The 14,545-nt window shown below is 40.0% G+C and overlaps 3 protein-coding genes across 4 annotated transcripts in view; 1 reads left to right on the forward strand and 2 right to left on the reverse strand.

The window, feature by feature from the left end:
• The window catches only part of snx19b (sorting nexin 19b), a 54,191-nt gene extending 52,855 nt beyond the window's left edge, over window positions 1–1,336 (reverse strand). For both annotated transcript variants that reach the window (XM_083773059.1, XM_083773058.1), the window contains exon 1: window positions 1,211–1,336. The gene's annotated coding sequence lies outside the window, so the exon portion shown is untranslated. The remainder of the gene's footprint in view (window positions 1–1,210) is intronic.
• A 1,469-nt stretch (window positions 1,337–2,805) lies between these two features.
• Window positions 2,806–9,598, forward strand: il4i1 (interleukin 4 induced 1; the record flags this gene model as incomplete). Its single annotated transcript, XM_083773146.1, has 8 exons — window positions 2,806–2,850; window positions 3,056–3,158; window positions 4,889–5,103; window positions 6,162–6,274; window positions 6,593–6,797; window positions 8,325–8,393; window positions 8,512–8,648; window positions 8,777–9,598. 8 exons carry the CDS (start codon window positions 2,806–2,808, stop codon window positions 9,543–9,545), a joined length of 1,656 nt encoding a protein of 551 aa, XP_083629272.1. The 3' UTR covers window positions 9,546–9,598.
• Window positions 9,599–11,230: 1,632 nt separating this feature from the next.
• timm8b (translocase of inner mitochondrial membrane 8 homolog B (yeast)) lies at window positions 11,231–14,322 on the reverse strand. The gene is made up of 2 exons (XM_083772471.1): window positions 14,111–14,322; window positions 11,231–11,586 (listed from the first exon to the last, which is right to left on the reverse strand). Exons 1-2 carry the CDS (start codon window positions 14,207–14,209, stop codon window positions 11,419–11,421), a joined length of 267 nt encoding a protein of 88 aa, XP_083628597.1. The 5' UTR covers window positions 14,210–14,322; the 3' UTR covers window positions 11,231–11,418.
• Between the last annotated feature and the right edge of the window lie 223 nt (window positions 14,323–14,545).

A 14,545-nucleotide genomic window follows, 5' to 3' on the forward strand; every position in this document is an offset into this window, starting at 1 on the left:
TCTTTCAAACTGTAAAGCGTTTGTTTCATATAAATATCCACTGGCACTGTAGACTTGTTATGAGCTACTTCCTGTCAAGAAATGCTGTGCAGGTGACTCTTTTTGTTAAGTGTTGGAGTTTGGAAGCGCTCATCGAAGTCACTGCGGCCCTGCATACCACCTATTTCTAATTTGCACATAATGCGGGAGGCAGCAGCAAGTCCCGTTAATAAAAATGAGTGCTTCCAAATACAAACTCCAATGTCACAGCACGGAATTTCTTCACAGAAAATAGCTCATAATAATTATGTTTACACTTTGCCGTTTGAAAGAGGATAATTCACAGCTGCAATGTTCAGTTGGCGAGTTTAACGTTGTTTAATACAAGCAGATGGAATGGAGGGTATTGCAACTCTAGATTCATCCCATTATAAAAGAATCTAGTGTTGCAAATTGCGGCAAATCATTAATTTACCGGATATATATATATATATATATATTCACTGATGAGAATGTACATAATTAATTCATAAATTATATTTTTGCTAGACTGTATAGAGTATAGACCATGGCATGAATATACAGTACAGTATCCATGCACTCAAATTGATAGACTGTACAAATATAATCATTCTTATTCATTGTTCCTCTTATGTATTCACTCACTATTACTGCTGTTGCTGGTATGCCCCCCCTCTCTCACGCACGTGCGCAACACACACGCACGCACACACACACACACACACACACACACACACACACACACACGATCCCATCCCATGACAGACATTCCCTTAGTCACAGCGTGGAAAGCTGCTTGGCTCTGCATGATTGATTGTGTAACCATGATGCAACTAGTGTTCCTTCAACTCGGAAAGTTAGCGGTACTGTAGTGTAGTCAGATGACCAGTGTAATACCGGCGGTATAAAATCAAATATATTGTAATTAAAGATGTGATGCGTTAAACAATATTACTTGTACGATATGACTGATATGATTGTAGAACAAATACTATTTAGCCAACTACCCAGCCTTATTCATTTCTGAATTATTGAATTATATTCCATGTCCCAATGTGTAACTGTGCTAATGACAGCAGCAACATGCTAACTATACTGTATGTAGAATTACAGAAGGATATTCACCGCATTAGCACAACAAAACCTAATGCAGTGTTTAGCCATCAGTCATTTTAGCTGACGTAAGATAAACGTTTCATATTTAACTCACCGGAGTGGTCATCATAATTGGGTTAGGGGAAATTCTTGCGAGCTGCTCTCTTCTCCATGCAATGCATTAGCATTATGTAGGGCAGTAATGTGACAGCTCGCTCCGGACAGCTCCTTCTGTTGTTCTGTCTGTTTACTTCCGGTATAGTGACGCATTTTGACAGCGTCTGGGAAATGCTGCAAAATAAAATAAAATAAAATAAAATAAAATAAAATAAAATAAAATAAAATAAAATAAAATAAAATAAAATAAAATAAAATAAAATAAAATAAAATAAAATAAAATAAAATAAAATAAAATAAACACGGTAGTAATTAATTAAAGTAAAATATTATTAGAATATTAAATAATAAATATCTTGATGAATTAGTAGTACTACTGCATGGTTCCCCACGTCCAGTGTGTCCCTTTTATGCCCATATAGTTCTTGTAACGATGGAAATTGGCCCACCCTGTACCCGTGTCAATATTATGGAGATTTCTATATCTGTCTCTCTGTGTCCCTTAAACACATTCATAGTCTGGATTTTCGGTGGTGAGGTGACCACCGCTCCGGTGGTGAGGTGACCACCGGAGCTGAAATAACGTTGAGCGGTGGTGAGTAAAAACAGAAAGAGACATGGTGCACCATGATAATCGTAGGCCTACTGTACTATTTGGAAACGAAGGGCGCGTTAATACAAAAAGCACAACTCAATACAAAAACTGTTACTGTGGACGACACCATAAAGCAATATACTTACATTACAATAGGGTCCACCATTTCCAATTCATCAGAACATTTAGAGATGTACACAATCAATCAATCGATCGGTCGGTCGGTCGGTCGGTCAGTCAGTCAGTCAGTCAGTCAGTCAGTCAGTCAGTCAGTCAGTCAGTCAGTCAGTCAGTCAGTCAGTCAGTCAAATCCAGGGCAGGTAATAAACTCTTTCCACTCTGATATATGTCATTTATCATTTTTATTGGCACCTCTGCAGTACAAGGAAAATAAAACTAACATATAGCCAGACAGTGAGTGTATGGATCGGTTTCAATACAGGAGGACTCAATAACTCTCAACTCCAGTATAGAGTCAAAGGTGTGGCTGTAAGAAGTTGTGTGTTGCCGTGTCTGTGTCTGTTGAAGACAGAAATAACTACAGGTGAGTGAGTAAGCTTGAATGGGCTTGAAAAGATATATAAAGATATACTACAATTGTAATTATTTATTAAACAGACAAAGACAACATGCAATATGTAATAGAACATATTGTTATTATTAAAGACTTGAATTTGGTATCCCCCTTTGCTGAGCAAAGGGGGATCAGCTTAAAGCCTTCAGGACAGATATGGAAACCATTGAAGACAGGGCAAATGAGCTATGCCAGTGAATACTATAACCTCACTAATCTAATTTGTTCAGTGTGGTTGAATCTTGAGCTGGTGTGGGAAAATATTTCTTGAAGACCCATGGCCACATGGTCCCACATCAAAATTCATTGTGTGCAAATTCACACATGCCTTGTGTTGTGTCATATTGCTTTTACACTTTTGTGTTGGAAGACACTTCATTGAAACTTGAATAGGATCTTGAACAGGAGCATTTTTCTTCAAATCATGCCCAGGTTTATGACATCTTATGAGACATTGCCTCTGATGGTGGTAAGTGAGTTCTCACTGAGTGTTCCTTATGTGAAATTGCCTGTATGGATATCATACATTGATGCATTATTTTGCCAAATATTAATAGTTTTTGTGTTATTGCATAGCCTGTGGCCCCTGAACTGTACAATGTATTTGTTTATATCTTAGTATGTACTTGCTGAAACTTGTTCATTAATGTGTGTTGTCCTCTTATCTCTTGTAGGGTTCTGTGTCCTCTCATGGTGTCAACATCAACAGCATAAAAAAGAAAAGGCCCTGGAGTGTCATCCTTAACATGATCCCTCAGATGACACTCTGCAAATTCTGTAAGCTCAGATTTTATCATTCTGATTTTGATCAAAGATAACTGGACAACGTTGTGATGGGATAATCCTTTGAGATAAGGATGAATATGCTATCCCCAAAATTGAATGTCCTGCAAGTAGCAATAGAGAAATGTCAATAGTGCAATACAAGAAAATTAAGGTGAAACTACTTGTGAGCCCACCATTAGTTCTGCTTTGTGGTTGTATCTGTAGAAACGAAACAATTTTAACTTGTGGATAATAAAGGACTAAGGACATATATCTACCTAAGCGATAACACTTTACCTTAGGGGGCAAATTCATAAGCATAATTAATTATTGATTAATGATGAATTAATGAGGGTACGTGTATACATGAATTAATTGTGAATTTATCATGAACTCATCATTAATTCCTGGTCCTCACCAGCATTAACTAATGGTTAAGTATGACTTAATCAAGTGTAATATATCATTAGTTAAGGACGTTATTCTACAGCTCCACTTCTTGAATAATATTAATAATAATTAATAATAGACATGGCAATACCATCTGAAAGAAACACCTCAGTGAAGTCACAGAGAAGCTGTCCAAATACAAAGACCTGGAGATTTAAATCAGCAGGATTTGGAACATCAACATCTTCGCAGTCCATATACAGCCCATATACTACGAGGAGTAGCCTACTGTCAATCGAGTGACATCTGCCCCATAGCGCCATATTGGACCCGGCTCTATAGGATGTAAAACAGAAAACATAAACGAAATAATAATAATAATAATAATAATAATAATAATAACTAGAAAAAGTGCCCTTCTGGGCACAGGTCTCCACCAGGATAGGAATGTAGGACATTGCAGCTTGCCTTCATCTGGTGGTTGGATAAAAGGGCAACAAAAGTAAATTATCCACAGATCCGTGCAGTTAGAGGTAAAAACACTTTTCGGCCAGTTATAGCGCCACCTTGAGGCTGAGTTGAAATTGTTCATGTGGCATTTCGTCCTCAGCCTAGTGGGAATGTGGGTGCACAATTTCACAGAAATCACGCGATGTGTTCATGATTTGCAGCATTTTGTTTGAAACTGAGCACTCCTGTGAACTTTGGAAGCCAATCTTAACCAATCAGGATGAAGTCTGAGAAATCTGAAAGACGAGTTTCGTTGAATGGCTCTAGAGAGACTGTGTACCAATTTGCGTGATGTTTGGACAAAATCTGTAGGTGTACTGTGCACAAACTTGTTTTGCACAAAGCGGCCTCCTGGTGGCGCTATAACAGGCCGTTCTGGAAAGTTTTGGGCAGAGGTTCATCGTTGGCATCCAGGGAGTGTGTGTGCAAAATTTGGCATCGACCGGGTTAACGGTGGCCGAGATTAGCTGCTCACGGACACACACACACGGACGGACGGACACACGGACACACGGACGGACGGAGTGCAAAACATACTCTCCCCCCATGCCTTCGGCCTGGTGGAGACAATAATAAAAGCCTGAGAGAATAGATATATTTTCAAGGCAGCCTATGCCCGTAATTTCACAAGTCAAACTCTGGAATAACAGATATATTACACTTGCATGCCACCTTGTTGTCTTTTATGTCGTCATGTTTTCACATTGTTGTTGGCCTATACACTGAGTGAGCTATAGTCTATACAACACAGGAATAAAATTCATTTCGTTTTGGTTTTTGACCTTTGTGTAAGAGAATGATAATAAACTATTGGGACTTATTTTACGTTCTGTGTCTTTCAGTTCCTCTGCTTATAGTTGGGTTCGTAGTTTTCACAGTCGGTGGAATCACTGGAGACCCTTTGTTTGACTGCCTCCAAGATGAAGACTACAGTGATCTACTGGACCTAGTGCAGAATGGACTGCCCCCCACAACAACACCTCAGCACATAGCCATCGTTGGAGCGGGTGTTGCTGGATTGACTGCTGCAAAGTTTTTGGAAGAAGCGGGCCATAAGGTATGGTATGTTTTTGTTGTAGAATTGTCGTAAAATGCCAAAACATTATAATTATTTTGTAAAGGTTGATTGCCATTTGCCACATATTAAATGTTGCAGCTACAACATTTTCCAATTTAAATGTAAGCTCCAGGAGTCGACATCCCTCACTAGCCAATCTGCATGGCTAGTGATTAAGGTAAAGACTACTCCACTCTCATTGGCAGGTGGTAGATCATGGTTGGTCAGGCATTAATTCCCCGCACAGTTCATTCAGTTCTCAACTGAATGAACTTCACAATGCTGGGTTACAAAAGTACAAAAATAGTTTTGATAGATCCTTTGTGGCTCAGGAAAGCAACTGATGATGAATAGTTATACACTAACCAGTAACAAGCACCAAACTAACAACCAAACAACAGCTAACAGAAGAGAGAAGAGGAACCAGTGGACCATAGACTGTAAGAGGTAGACTGAACACGTACCATACATCCACCACTAGGTGGGGGACTGTGAGGGCTTATTAGTGCCCAAACTGGAGACCCACAGAGATTTTGAAAACATGACTAATGACAAAAAAACTCAGATATCAGCTGGGCGAAGTACAGCAATGTGCAAACACAGCAGCAAGATTTGTGAGCTGCTGTGATAGGAGAAGGATATCAAATGGAACACAACCACCCTAAAGACTAATCATTGTGTGTAAGCCTGCACAATCTGCATCGAGTGACCTTGGTACAACAACATTGCTTTTAAGTGATCTTTTATTTTTTATTTTTCATGTCCTCACTGTATTTTAGTACTGCTTGTTTCTTTTAATGTCGTTGCCTTGCTTTATCTGTTCTTTGTACCACTGCCTTCTCCTGATTTGACACTGCACTATTGTCCTATTGTTTTAACTGCATGCCTGTTTTAATGCTGTTTTGTTTTGCTTTTGTTTTTATTATCTTTTCTGCTCTGTAAAGCACTTTGAGCTACATTTATGTATGAAAGGTGCTATATAAATAAAGTCACCCCGCTTCTGGCTTTACAGAACATGAAATGATTCTTATTATCTGGCTATCTGCTATCTCTACAAGGTGACCATAATCGAAGCCAGCGGGCGTATTGGAGGCCGTGTGGAAACCTTCAGGAATCGAAGAGAAGGCTGGTATGCAGAGGTCGGTGCTATGAGGATCCCAAGCTTTCACAAGTAAGTTCTCTATGGGACCATATCTGTGCATGTGTAGCAGGGGGGACACATGACACAAATGATATAAAGACTAAACTAGTGCCCAACATGACAAGCCACAGATGAGTGACACTTCTGCATTAAACTACAAATGTCTTCCACTTCCTAAAGAAAGAGCAGAGCATACCGGTACCTCGATCTGTTCCTTTCCAACTAATTTGCATTGGAGCAGAAGAGGCCGCGTCTCCTTAGGTCTCCATAATTACAATGAGGTCAAAAGCAATAAAACAAAGGTCTATTTATAAGAGTTATGCTATTCATCATATTCTCATGGCACAGAATCCTGCTCTCATTTGCCATGGACAAACTTCACCTTCAGCTGAACCACTTTGTACAAGATGACATCAACACATACTACCTGGTAAACGGGCTGCTGAAGAAAACGCATGCTGTGGAGAGCGATCCGGACATTCTCAACTACAACTTGACTGGAGAGGAGAAGGGAAAGTCAGCCGCACAGCTCTTCAGCCAAGCTCTTTCGAAGGTTTGTACACATTCAGCCTAAAGTAGCAGATCTACCACCCACAACGCCTTGCAATGCTATTCCGCTGTGACAATCTAAATTGACTATTTCCTGCAAAGATAATAAAGTGTTGAGCGAAAACAGGAGAGGATCTGGCCCTAGACCCATGGGGGACACTCAACCAAGTATAATACTGTAGGTTTTAAGTGGTTAAAATATATTTGACACACTTAGTATTTCATAGATGGAAAGTACTCTCATTACTGCATTTGAGTAGCTTTGTCATGTAGCCTACATAACGGATGTGCTTTTTTGAGTGGTGGAGTTGCATCATCTCTGGGATGGTGGATCGAGGCCCCCAAAATAAAGACTTTGTGTGATTACATCGACATGGGCGAGCCGTGGAGTTGAGGCTCAACTTTTCTCCATTTAGACCTGAGGCCAATTCTAAAAACACCTTCTAAATCAGTTTTTCTGGACAAACGACTTTTTTTTTTTAAGACAAAATGTTGATACTGTTTATACTGTATGAGGCCGAAATGAATATTTTGGGTGAGCAGTTCTTCCTTATGTTGGTGTGTGTGTGTGTGTGTGTGCAAAGTTTAACAAGAACCAGATGCTGCATTCATAATCTTTTTATAGCCATATTATAAAATGACACAGATGCTGGCCCGGATTGAAAGGTATTGTAATGCAGTAAGTAAGAAAGAGTCAGAGCATAGTGGTAGCCCTGAAGTACTGGAAGATAGTAGGAGGGAACATTTGAGAAGGTTGGAGGAATGGAAGTGCAGGGTGTTGGGGTACTGCAAATTGCTTAAAATGTGTGAATTGAGTGAAAATTTGCCAAGACCAACTAAAGTGATATGGAGCGCAAAGGTCACATTGGCCAGAATGGGGATGTTGGTGGTGGAGGGTATAAATGTGGGATCATTTGCAACCTCAAGGGAGGGATGAAAGAATGCATACCATAGATTAGATTGAGGCAGAGAGGAATGAATGAAGGGATGGATGATGTCCAGCTTTTGTTGTGTGTAACCTTTGGTGTATGATTGGTTGTCTACACCTATTGAAATGTATGTCAGCCTGTTCTGAATCATGCCTGAGGAAGGTCGAAAGACCAAAACGTTGCACTTTGACATTAAATAAAAAGCTCTTGAACCAGCAAGTGACAGTGTGCGGGTCCCCCTCCTTCTCCTACACGTTTGCTGCTTTGTCACCTGCTAAGTCGGGTGTGCAGAAGACTTCTCTTCAATGGTGTGTGTAACCCAAACATTAAATGACATTGACAATGAATGGACAATTTTGAGTGAAACACAAACATTGTGTAACACAAACATTGATGATGAAGGTGAGGACGCAAATTGTATGATGATAAGAGCACCCCTCACTTCACACGGGTGTGATTATTTTAAACACAAGTAATCTTAGTTCTCCTTGAGATATAAATAAAAGATCAATACTTGAGTAGGATATTCCTAGGACCCTTAATTTCCATCTGACTACACAAGCAGACATGTCACATAAATAAATATTGTGGTCTTTTGGCAGGTAAAGGAGGATTTGACAGGAAGTGGCTGTAATGCTATGCTGAACAAATATGACTCCTATTCTGTGAAGGTAAGACTTGTTTTTTTTCCATCCACTGTTTCAGGAGGACAGGACCCAAAGTCATAACTTGGCTTTGGGTGAAAAGGTATTTTATATACTCTTAAAGTAATTGTTTTTCGTCTTGAAGGAATATCTGGTTAAGGAAGGAAACCTAAGTCGTGGTGCCCTGAGGATGATTGGAGACATCCTGAATGAAAACAGTTTCTTCTACACATCACTGACAGAGACACTGTATATACAGTCAGACATCAGCGACAATATTGAGTAAGGAAAGATGTTTCTTTCATTATCCTCTCTCTCTCTTGGCATGCACATGCACACACATACACAATTATATAACTATATTATCCCCAAATAATGACGGTGTTCTTTTTTTCCTTTTCTTTTTCCAGGTACTTTGAGGTGACAGGTGGTTTTGACCACCTACCAAAGGCTATATACCAGCTACTAAATGCCACCATCCTCCTGAACTCCAAGGTCAAGCGCATTGATCAGTCAGGTGGCAGCAATGTCACTATATCATACCAGGACTGGCGAAAATCAGCCAACATGGTTAATGTGACCGTCGACCATGTCCTGGTGACGGCCACCGCCAAGGCCAGCCTCTTCATCGAGTTCTACCCCCCCCTCTCCTCCCACAAGATGGAAGCCCTGCGCTCTGTGCACTATGTCAGCTCCACCAAGGTGGTGCTCAGCTTCAAAGAGCGCTTCTGGGAAAAGGATGGCATCAAGGGTGGTAAGAGCATCACTGACTTGCCTTCTCGCTTCATCTACTATCCCAGCCACAGCTTCCCGGGGACGTCTGGGGGAGCCCTTTTGGCATCATACACTTGTTCCGACGACTCCACTCTGTTCGAGGGGGTGAGCGAGCAGGATCTGATGGCGCACGTCCTGGAGGACTTGGTGAAGATCCACGGAGAGGACATAAGACCTCTGTGCACAGGAGGGTTTGTGAAGAAATGGGGCTCAGATCCTTACAGCCTGGGGGCCTTTGCCCTCTACACTCCCTACCAGCACGTGGACTATGCCACGGAACTGTTCACCAATGAGGGAAAGGTCCACTTTGCAGGAGAACACACTGCCTCACCTCATGGTTGGATTGAAACCTCCATGAAAACAGCACTCAGGGCAGCGCAAAACATTAACAATCTAAAGGTTTAGTTTCTGTATAGTAAATTTGCTGATTTAAAATGGCTAAGTGTATATCTGGCCAAACTTTCTAAATGTATTCTGATTTTATTGTAACGGAATATTCTTCACTAAAAAACATTATATGGTGAATATTTCCAAGTCAACTGCATGTCATTATAGCCTACTAGAATGAAGCCTTTTTTTTAAATAATGTTAATAAAGTATAACTTTGGGTAAACTGACGGATGTACAGTATGTCTTGTAAATTATTATGAAAAAAAGATATAACAAACAATAGATATATTGCAAAGGGGAAGACAATTGCAACTTTTAGACATTTATAAAACTGATTTGCTTAAGGTTTTGGACAGCGCCAATAACTTGATGTTTTGTCAGAATACTTGTTTACAGAAATAACAGCACAGTAGGACATTATAGTAGCTGCAGTCATGAGTACATCACAAGCTTTTCCTTTGATACATTTGGATATTTCAGATTGTGTATGATTTAATCATTCATGTCGGTTATCTGATGATTTACTCAAGGTACAGTAGAAGATCTGGGTGGGTCTCATACTCAGAGAATCTGTGCCCAGACACCTGTCAAAGTGAGTGATGCCCATGGGCATACAGCAACAACACCAGGAGATCATCTGACCTCGTTCCACCAAAATGCATTCTACTATGCAGTCACCAGCATGTACAATGATCTTCCAAAAGACAAAGATTCTCGACTCCCTACACAAACTGAAAACTAACCCAAAATAATTCCTGGCCTTAAAACACAAGTGCACATAGTCAAACTCCTTGAATCCTCTGATTCCCGCACCTCCTTTCTCTGTAAATATACCTTATGAGCTTTATTTTAATGTTTTGCACTTTGCAGTGTATGCTGCATTGTATTGTATGTAGGCTATTATTACTGATGAATTGAGTACTACTACATGTACTGTTGATAATCATTTATTTTTTTACTTTGAGTCAATCATATGTTAATCAAATAATTAAATCTGTACTCTACCTGTATTGTAAAAGAATAATCCTGATATTTTTGGCCAATATTTTAAATAAAGCAGAATAAGTATATTGTGACGATTGAAGGCTGCCTCAACAGCATCAGGAAATCTGTAGAACAAATTAAAAAAAGTTGAAAAAGGTTTGTTACATCTTTACTAAATGTAAGTTGTTACTGTGTAACTGTTACACAGTAACAACTTAAATGTAATAAAGATGTAACAAACGTTTTTCCAACTTTTTTGTAAGGCATGTAAGGCAAGATGTAAGGCAAAACCTTACTATTAATCCGTTAGGTCTATCAGATATTAGCCAAAATTGTTGTGCATCCGTAGGTAAATAAGCATTTAAGACATCAAAAAGTCTTATACTAGAGGGGTGAGACTAGACTAGTGAGAGCTATGAGTATTTGTTTTTTTGTGGCTTTCGCCTTTATTTTAGATTTTTTATAGAGGGACAGACAGTAGGCTGACAGGAAATGGGGAGAGAGAGAGATGGCGGGGGTGACATGCAGTAAAGGCTGTCGGGATCGGGAGTCAAACCCGCAGCACACTGCCAGACTTGGACTACCGGCCAAGGTGTCTGGACCGCTGAGCCACGGCCCAGGCTGTGAGAGCTATGACTATGACATCATTGTGCCGGTACGGACAGTACCAAAAATGATCTACCGTAGTTTCCTAGTTTCACATTATGTAAACTGCATGATACAAAACATTTTATTCATGTCAGCACGATAAAGATCTTTGATCACATCTGAAGAACTTCACATTTATCACGAGGTATGCAATACAGACTCTGTATAATACATTACATGCTATGCCTATGGCAGATGGTTTCAATCAAAGTAGCCTAGGCTATTTCACAGTCCCATCAACATTGATTGTCCATGATTAATGGGCACCTTTCTGGACTATTTGTGTGAAGCGGTTGGTGATGGCCAAGGTGGTATCGATGAAGCGCTCCACACAATTCACCAGACATGTCTCTGTTCGAGTGTCCAGTTTGGAGCTCGGACTGTCCACGCACTTGTCCCAGCAGACGTCTGTGAAGGTATGTACCTAGAAGGAATATTAAAAGTTACATACAACTGACTAGAAAGTATTTTATGAGATACTGGTAATAGGATGAAGAAGATAAGGTCATTTAATTCAGTCAGGACCGATTTGTTTTTGTAGCATCTCAAAATAACACTAGATGTGCAATGTCCAGCTCATGTAGTGTTACCTTGTGCAGTTTTGCACAACAAATGGCAAAAATAATATACAGTAGCCGAGTAGCTTATACTATAAGCTACTCGGCTAATTATAGCAAATAGAATTATTATTCTATTTGTTATAATTTTCCAACTAGTTCCAGGTCTTTTCTTTCCCCCAGGCTCATTGGACATTCACGATTTGCGCTGTAGTCCTATAAGCCTTATAGTCCTATTAGCCCTACAAGCAGAACCCAATGGTACTGAAGTTTCTGACATTTTTGAGACCCAGACCATGGGGTCCTATTCCACCTCTACCCTGCCACCGGGTACGCACACATAAATAAACGTAAATACCTTCGCATACGTCCTTCTGCGCTCTTTGACGGCTTTTGTTCGTTTGAGGGCTTCTGAATTTGTGAACTATAAGTACCTATAAATACTGCTGCGAATATCTCCTGTGGCGCGGAAGCCGTTAAGTATTTTTGAGTGGTGCAACCACTCCTACAACCAGCAATATCCTTTTGTATCATGTATCAGTCATCATGAGCATGAGTGGTGTGCGCATGCGTGAAATTCGCGCGTGTGTGTACAATGCGCGTGCCTGCACAATGCGTGCCTAGCACGTAGCAACATAATGCTGCGTCGTAGCAACACACATCAATGGTGCGTGCGGTATCGCACGCGTGTGTGTGTAGATGCGCGTGCCTGCACAATGCGTGCCTAGCACGTAGCAACACAATGCTGCGTCGTAGCAACACACATCAATGCTCTCCAAGGGGAAGACAGAAGCTAACGGTTAGCATGTAGCTACAGGCTAACATTACACTGTAGTCTCCAAGGGGAAGAGGGAATCTAACGGTTAGCATGTAGCTACAGGCTAACATTACACTGTAGTCTCCAAGGGGAAGAGGGAAGCTAACGCTTTGCATGTAGCTACAGCCAGGCTAACATTACACTGTAGTCTCCATAAAGGGTGTTTAGTTATGATGACCATAAGATAACTGAAGCTACATTAATGCAGCACTTCACTTTGGTTTGGAGTTCAATTAAAACTCTAAAGTATTCAACCAGTGTGTGGACATTCTATTCAAAGTTTTCAAATGTTTAGCTATAGGCATACAGTGTTGTGTACTTGAACCATTCATTATTTAAAAGATGGTATTTCAGGCAAACATTCAAGTTATTAAAAAAGAAGCCTATCCATCATTGCCGTAGGAAAAAAAAATCCTTGCTACCCATCCTTCCCACGAAAATAATAATAAAATAAATTCCCTACCTACTCAGCCCAAAAATCACAGCCAATCGGAAACAATTATTTTTTTGTGTACAGTAACTATAACAATAAATGTGTAGTTGCACCACTCAGTTCACACAGGTGTGATTTTTGTTTGACCGATTTGGTCGCTTTGATTCTTCTCTTCCTTCCTTGTTTATTGACACCTCATTGTACCGCCTATCTGGCTAGCTAGTGGCTATAGCTATGACAGAGCAGATCAGAGGCAGGAACGTAGCCATGCACAAGCCAACCGCACATCGGGAGGCGGTACAATAAACGGTAAATAAACAAGAAGAATCAAAGCGACCAATCGGTCAAACAAAAAATACAAAAAAACAAAAAATACTTAACGGCTTCCGCGACACAAGAGAATTCGCAGCGGTATGTATAGGTACTTATAGTTCACAAATTCAGAATAACTCAAACTAAAAGAAGCCGTCAAACGGCACAGACACGACGTTAATGACGATATTTATGACCGCGTTCTATCATTTCAATACGAAAATATAGATACGTACAGGGACCCTACGCAAAGTGACATCCAAATTTCAGAAAAGCTTTACGGAGGGTTCCGAGAGGGGCTATAGTCCTATAAACCTTATAGGACTACAGTGCAAATCGTGAATGTCCAATGAGCCTGGGGGGAAGAAAAGACCTGGAACTAGTTGGAAAATTATAGCAAATAGAATAATAATTAAAGGTATATTCAGTGATTTCACTCAAAAAACCTTAGGTTTCGTTTTTGGCTGTGGGACCCAGCCTTTCGTCCAATCAGGATAGAGAGTCAAAAACGAAACCTAAGGTTTTTTGACCCCCAGGGGTTAACTGGGGACAGGGAGGAACTCCTTATATGGCCAGCACACTCTATAGTAGGGAGGATTAACACAACAAAACAAAATAATAAGTGATATTTGAATTAAGTGAAATCACTGAATATACCTTTAAAGTTAGTTATCAGTTAATTGCTGGAAATGGGTAGAATTTGCATCTACCGGTACGTACATGCAATCTCATGTTCACTAATTGCGATCATGTCCTTCTCATCATGCTCAGTTTATAATGTATTTCAGAGGTCGGAGTCCATTTAAACAAGCATGCGTAGCCTACAAACCTGGGCCTGAAACTGTGCTTTCTGCTGCTCAATGGCGATCATGCGCTGAAGTTCTGACGCCTCTGCCTTTTCTGAGGCGTTTAGATCATAATCGTCCATTGTGGTGTTTGTGATTGATGAAGGAATAGTAGTATAGCAGAATTTGACCTTCTGTAACAGCAATGCAGATGCAGAACAGCTTGGTGGAAATCAGCGTACGGCATGCGCAGAGACTGCAGGAAGTGACGTAAAAGACCCACAATGCACAGCATTGTTATGTATTTTTATTGTATTTTTTATATTTGTAAATCCATGCTTTCTTTCTTTGTGCACTTGTTTTCACTGTATTGTATATTTTGTATTATTATTATTATTATGTATGATGTATTATGTATGACGTATGATTATGATGTATTATTATTATTAATAATTATTATTATTATTATCATTATTATC

This window comes from Protomyctophum parallelum (assembly GCF_964188405.1).
Source record: "Protomyctophum parallelum genome assembly, chromosome: 9".
Taxonomy (NCBI): Eukaryota; Metazoa; Chordata; class Actinopteri; order Myctophiformes; family Myctophidae; genus Protomyctophum; species Protomyctophum parallelum.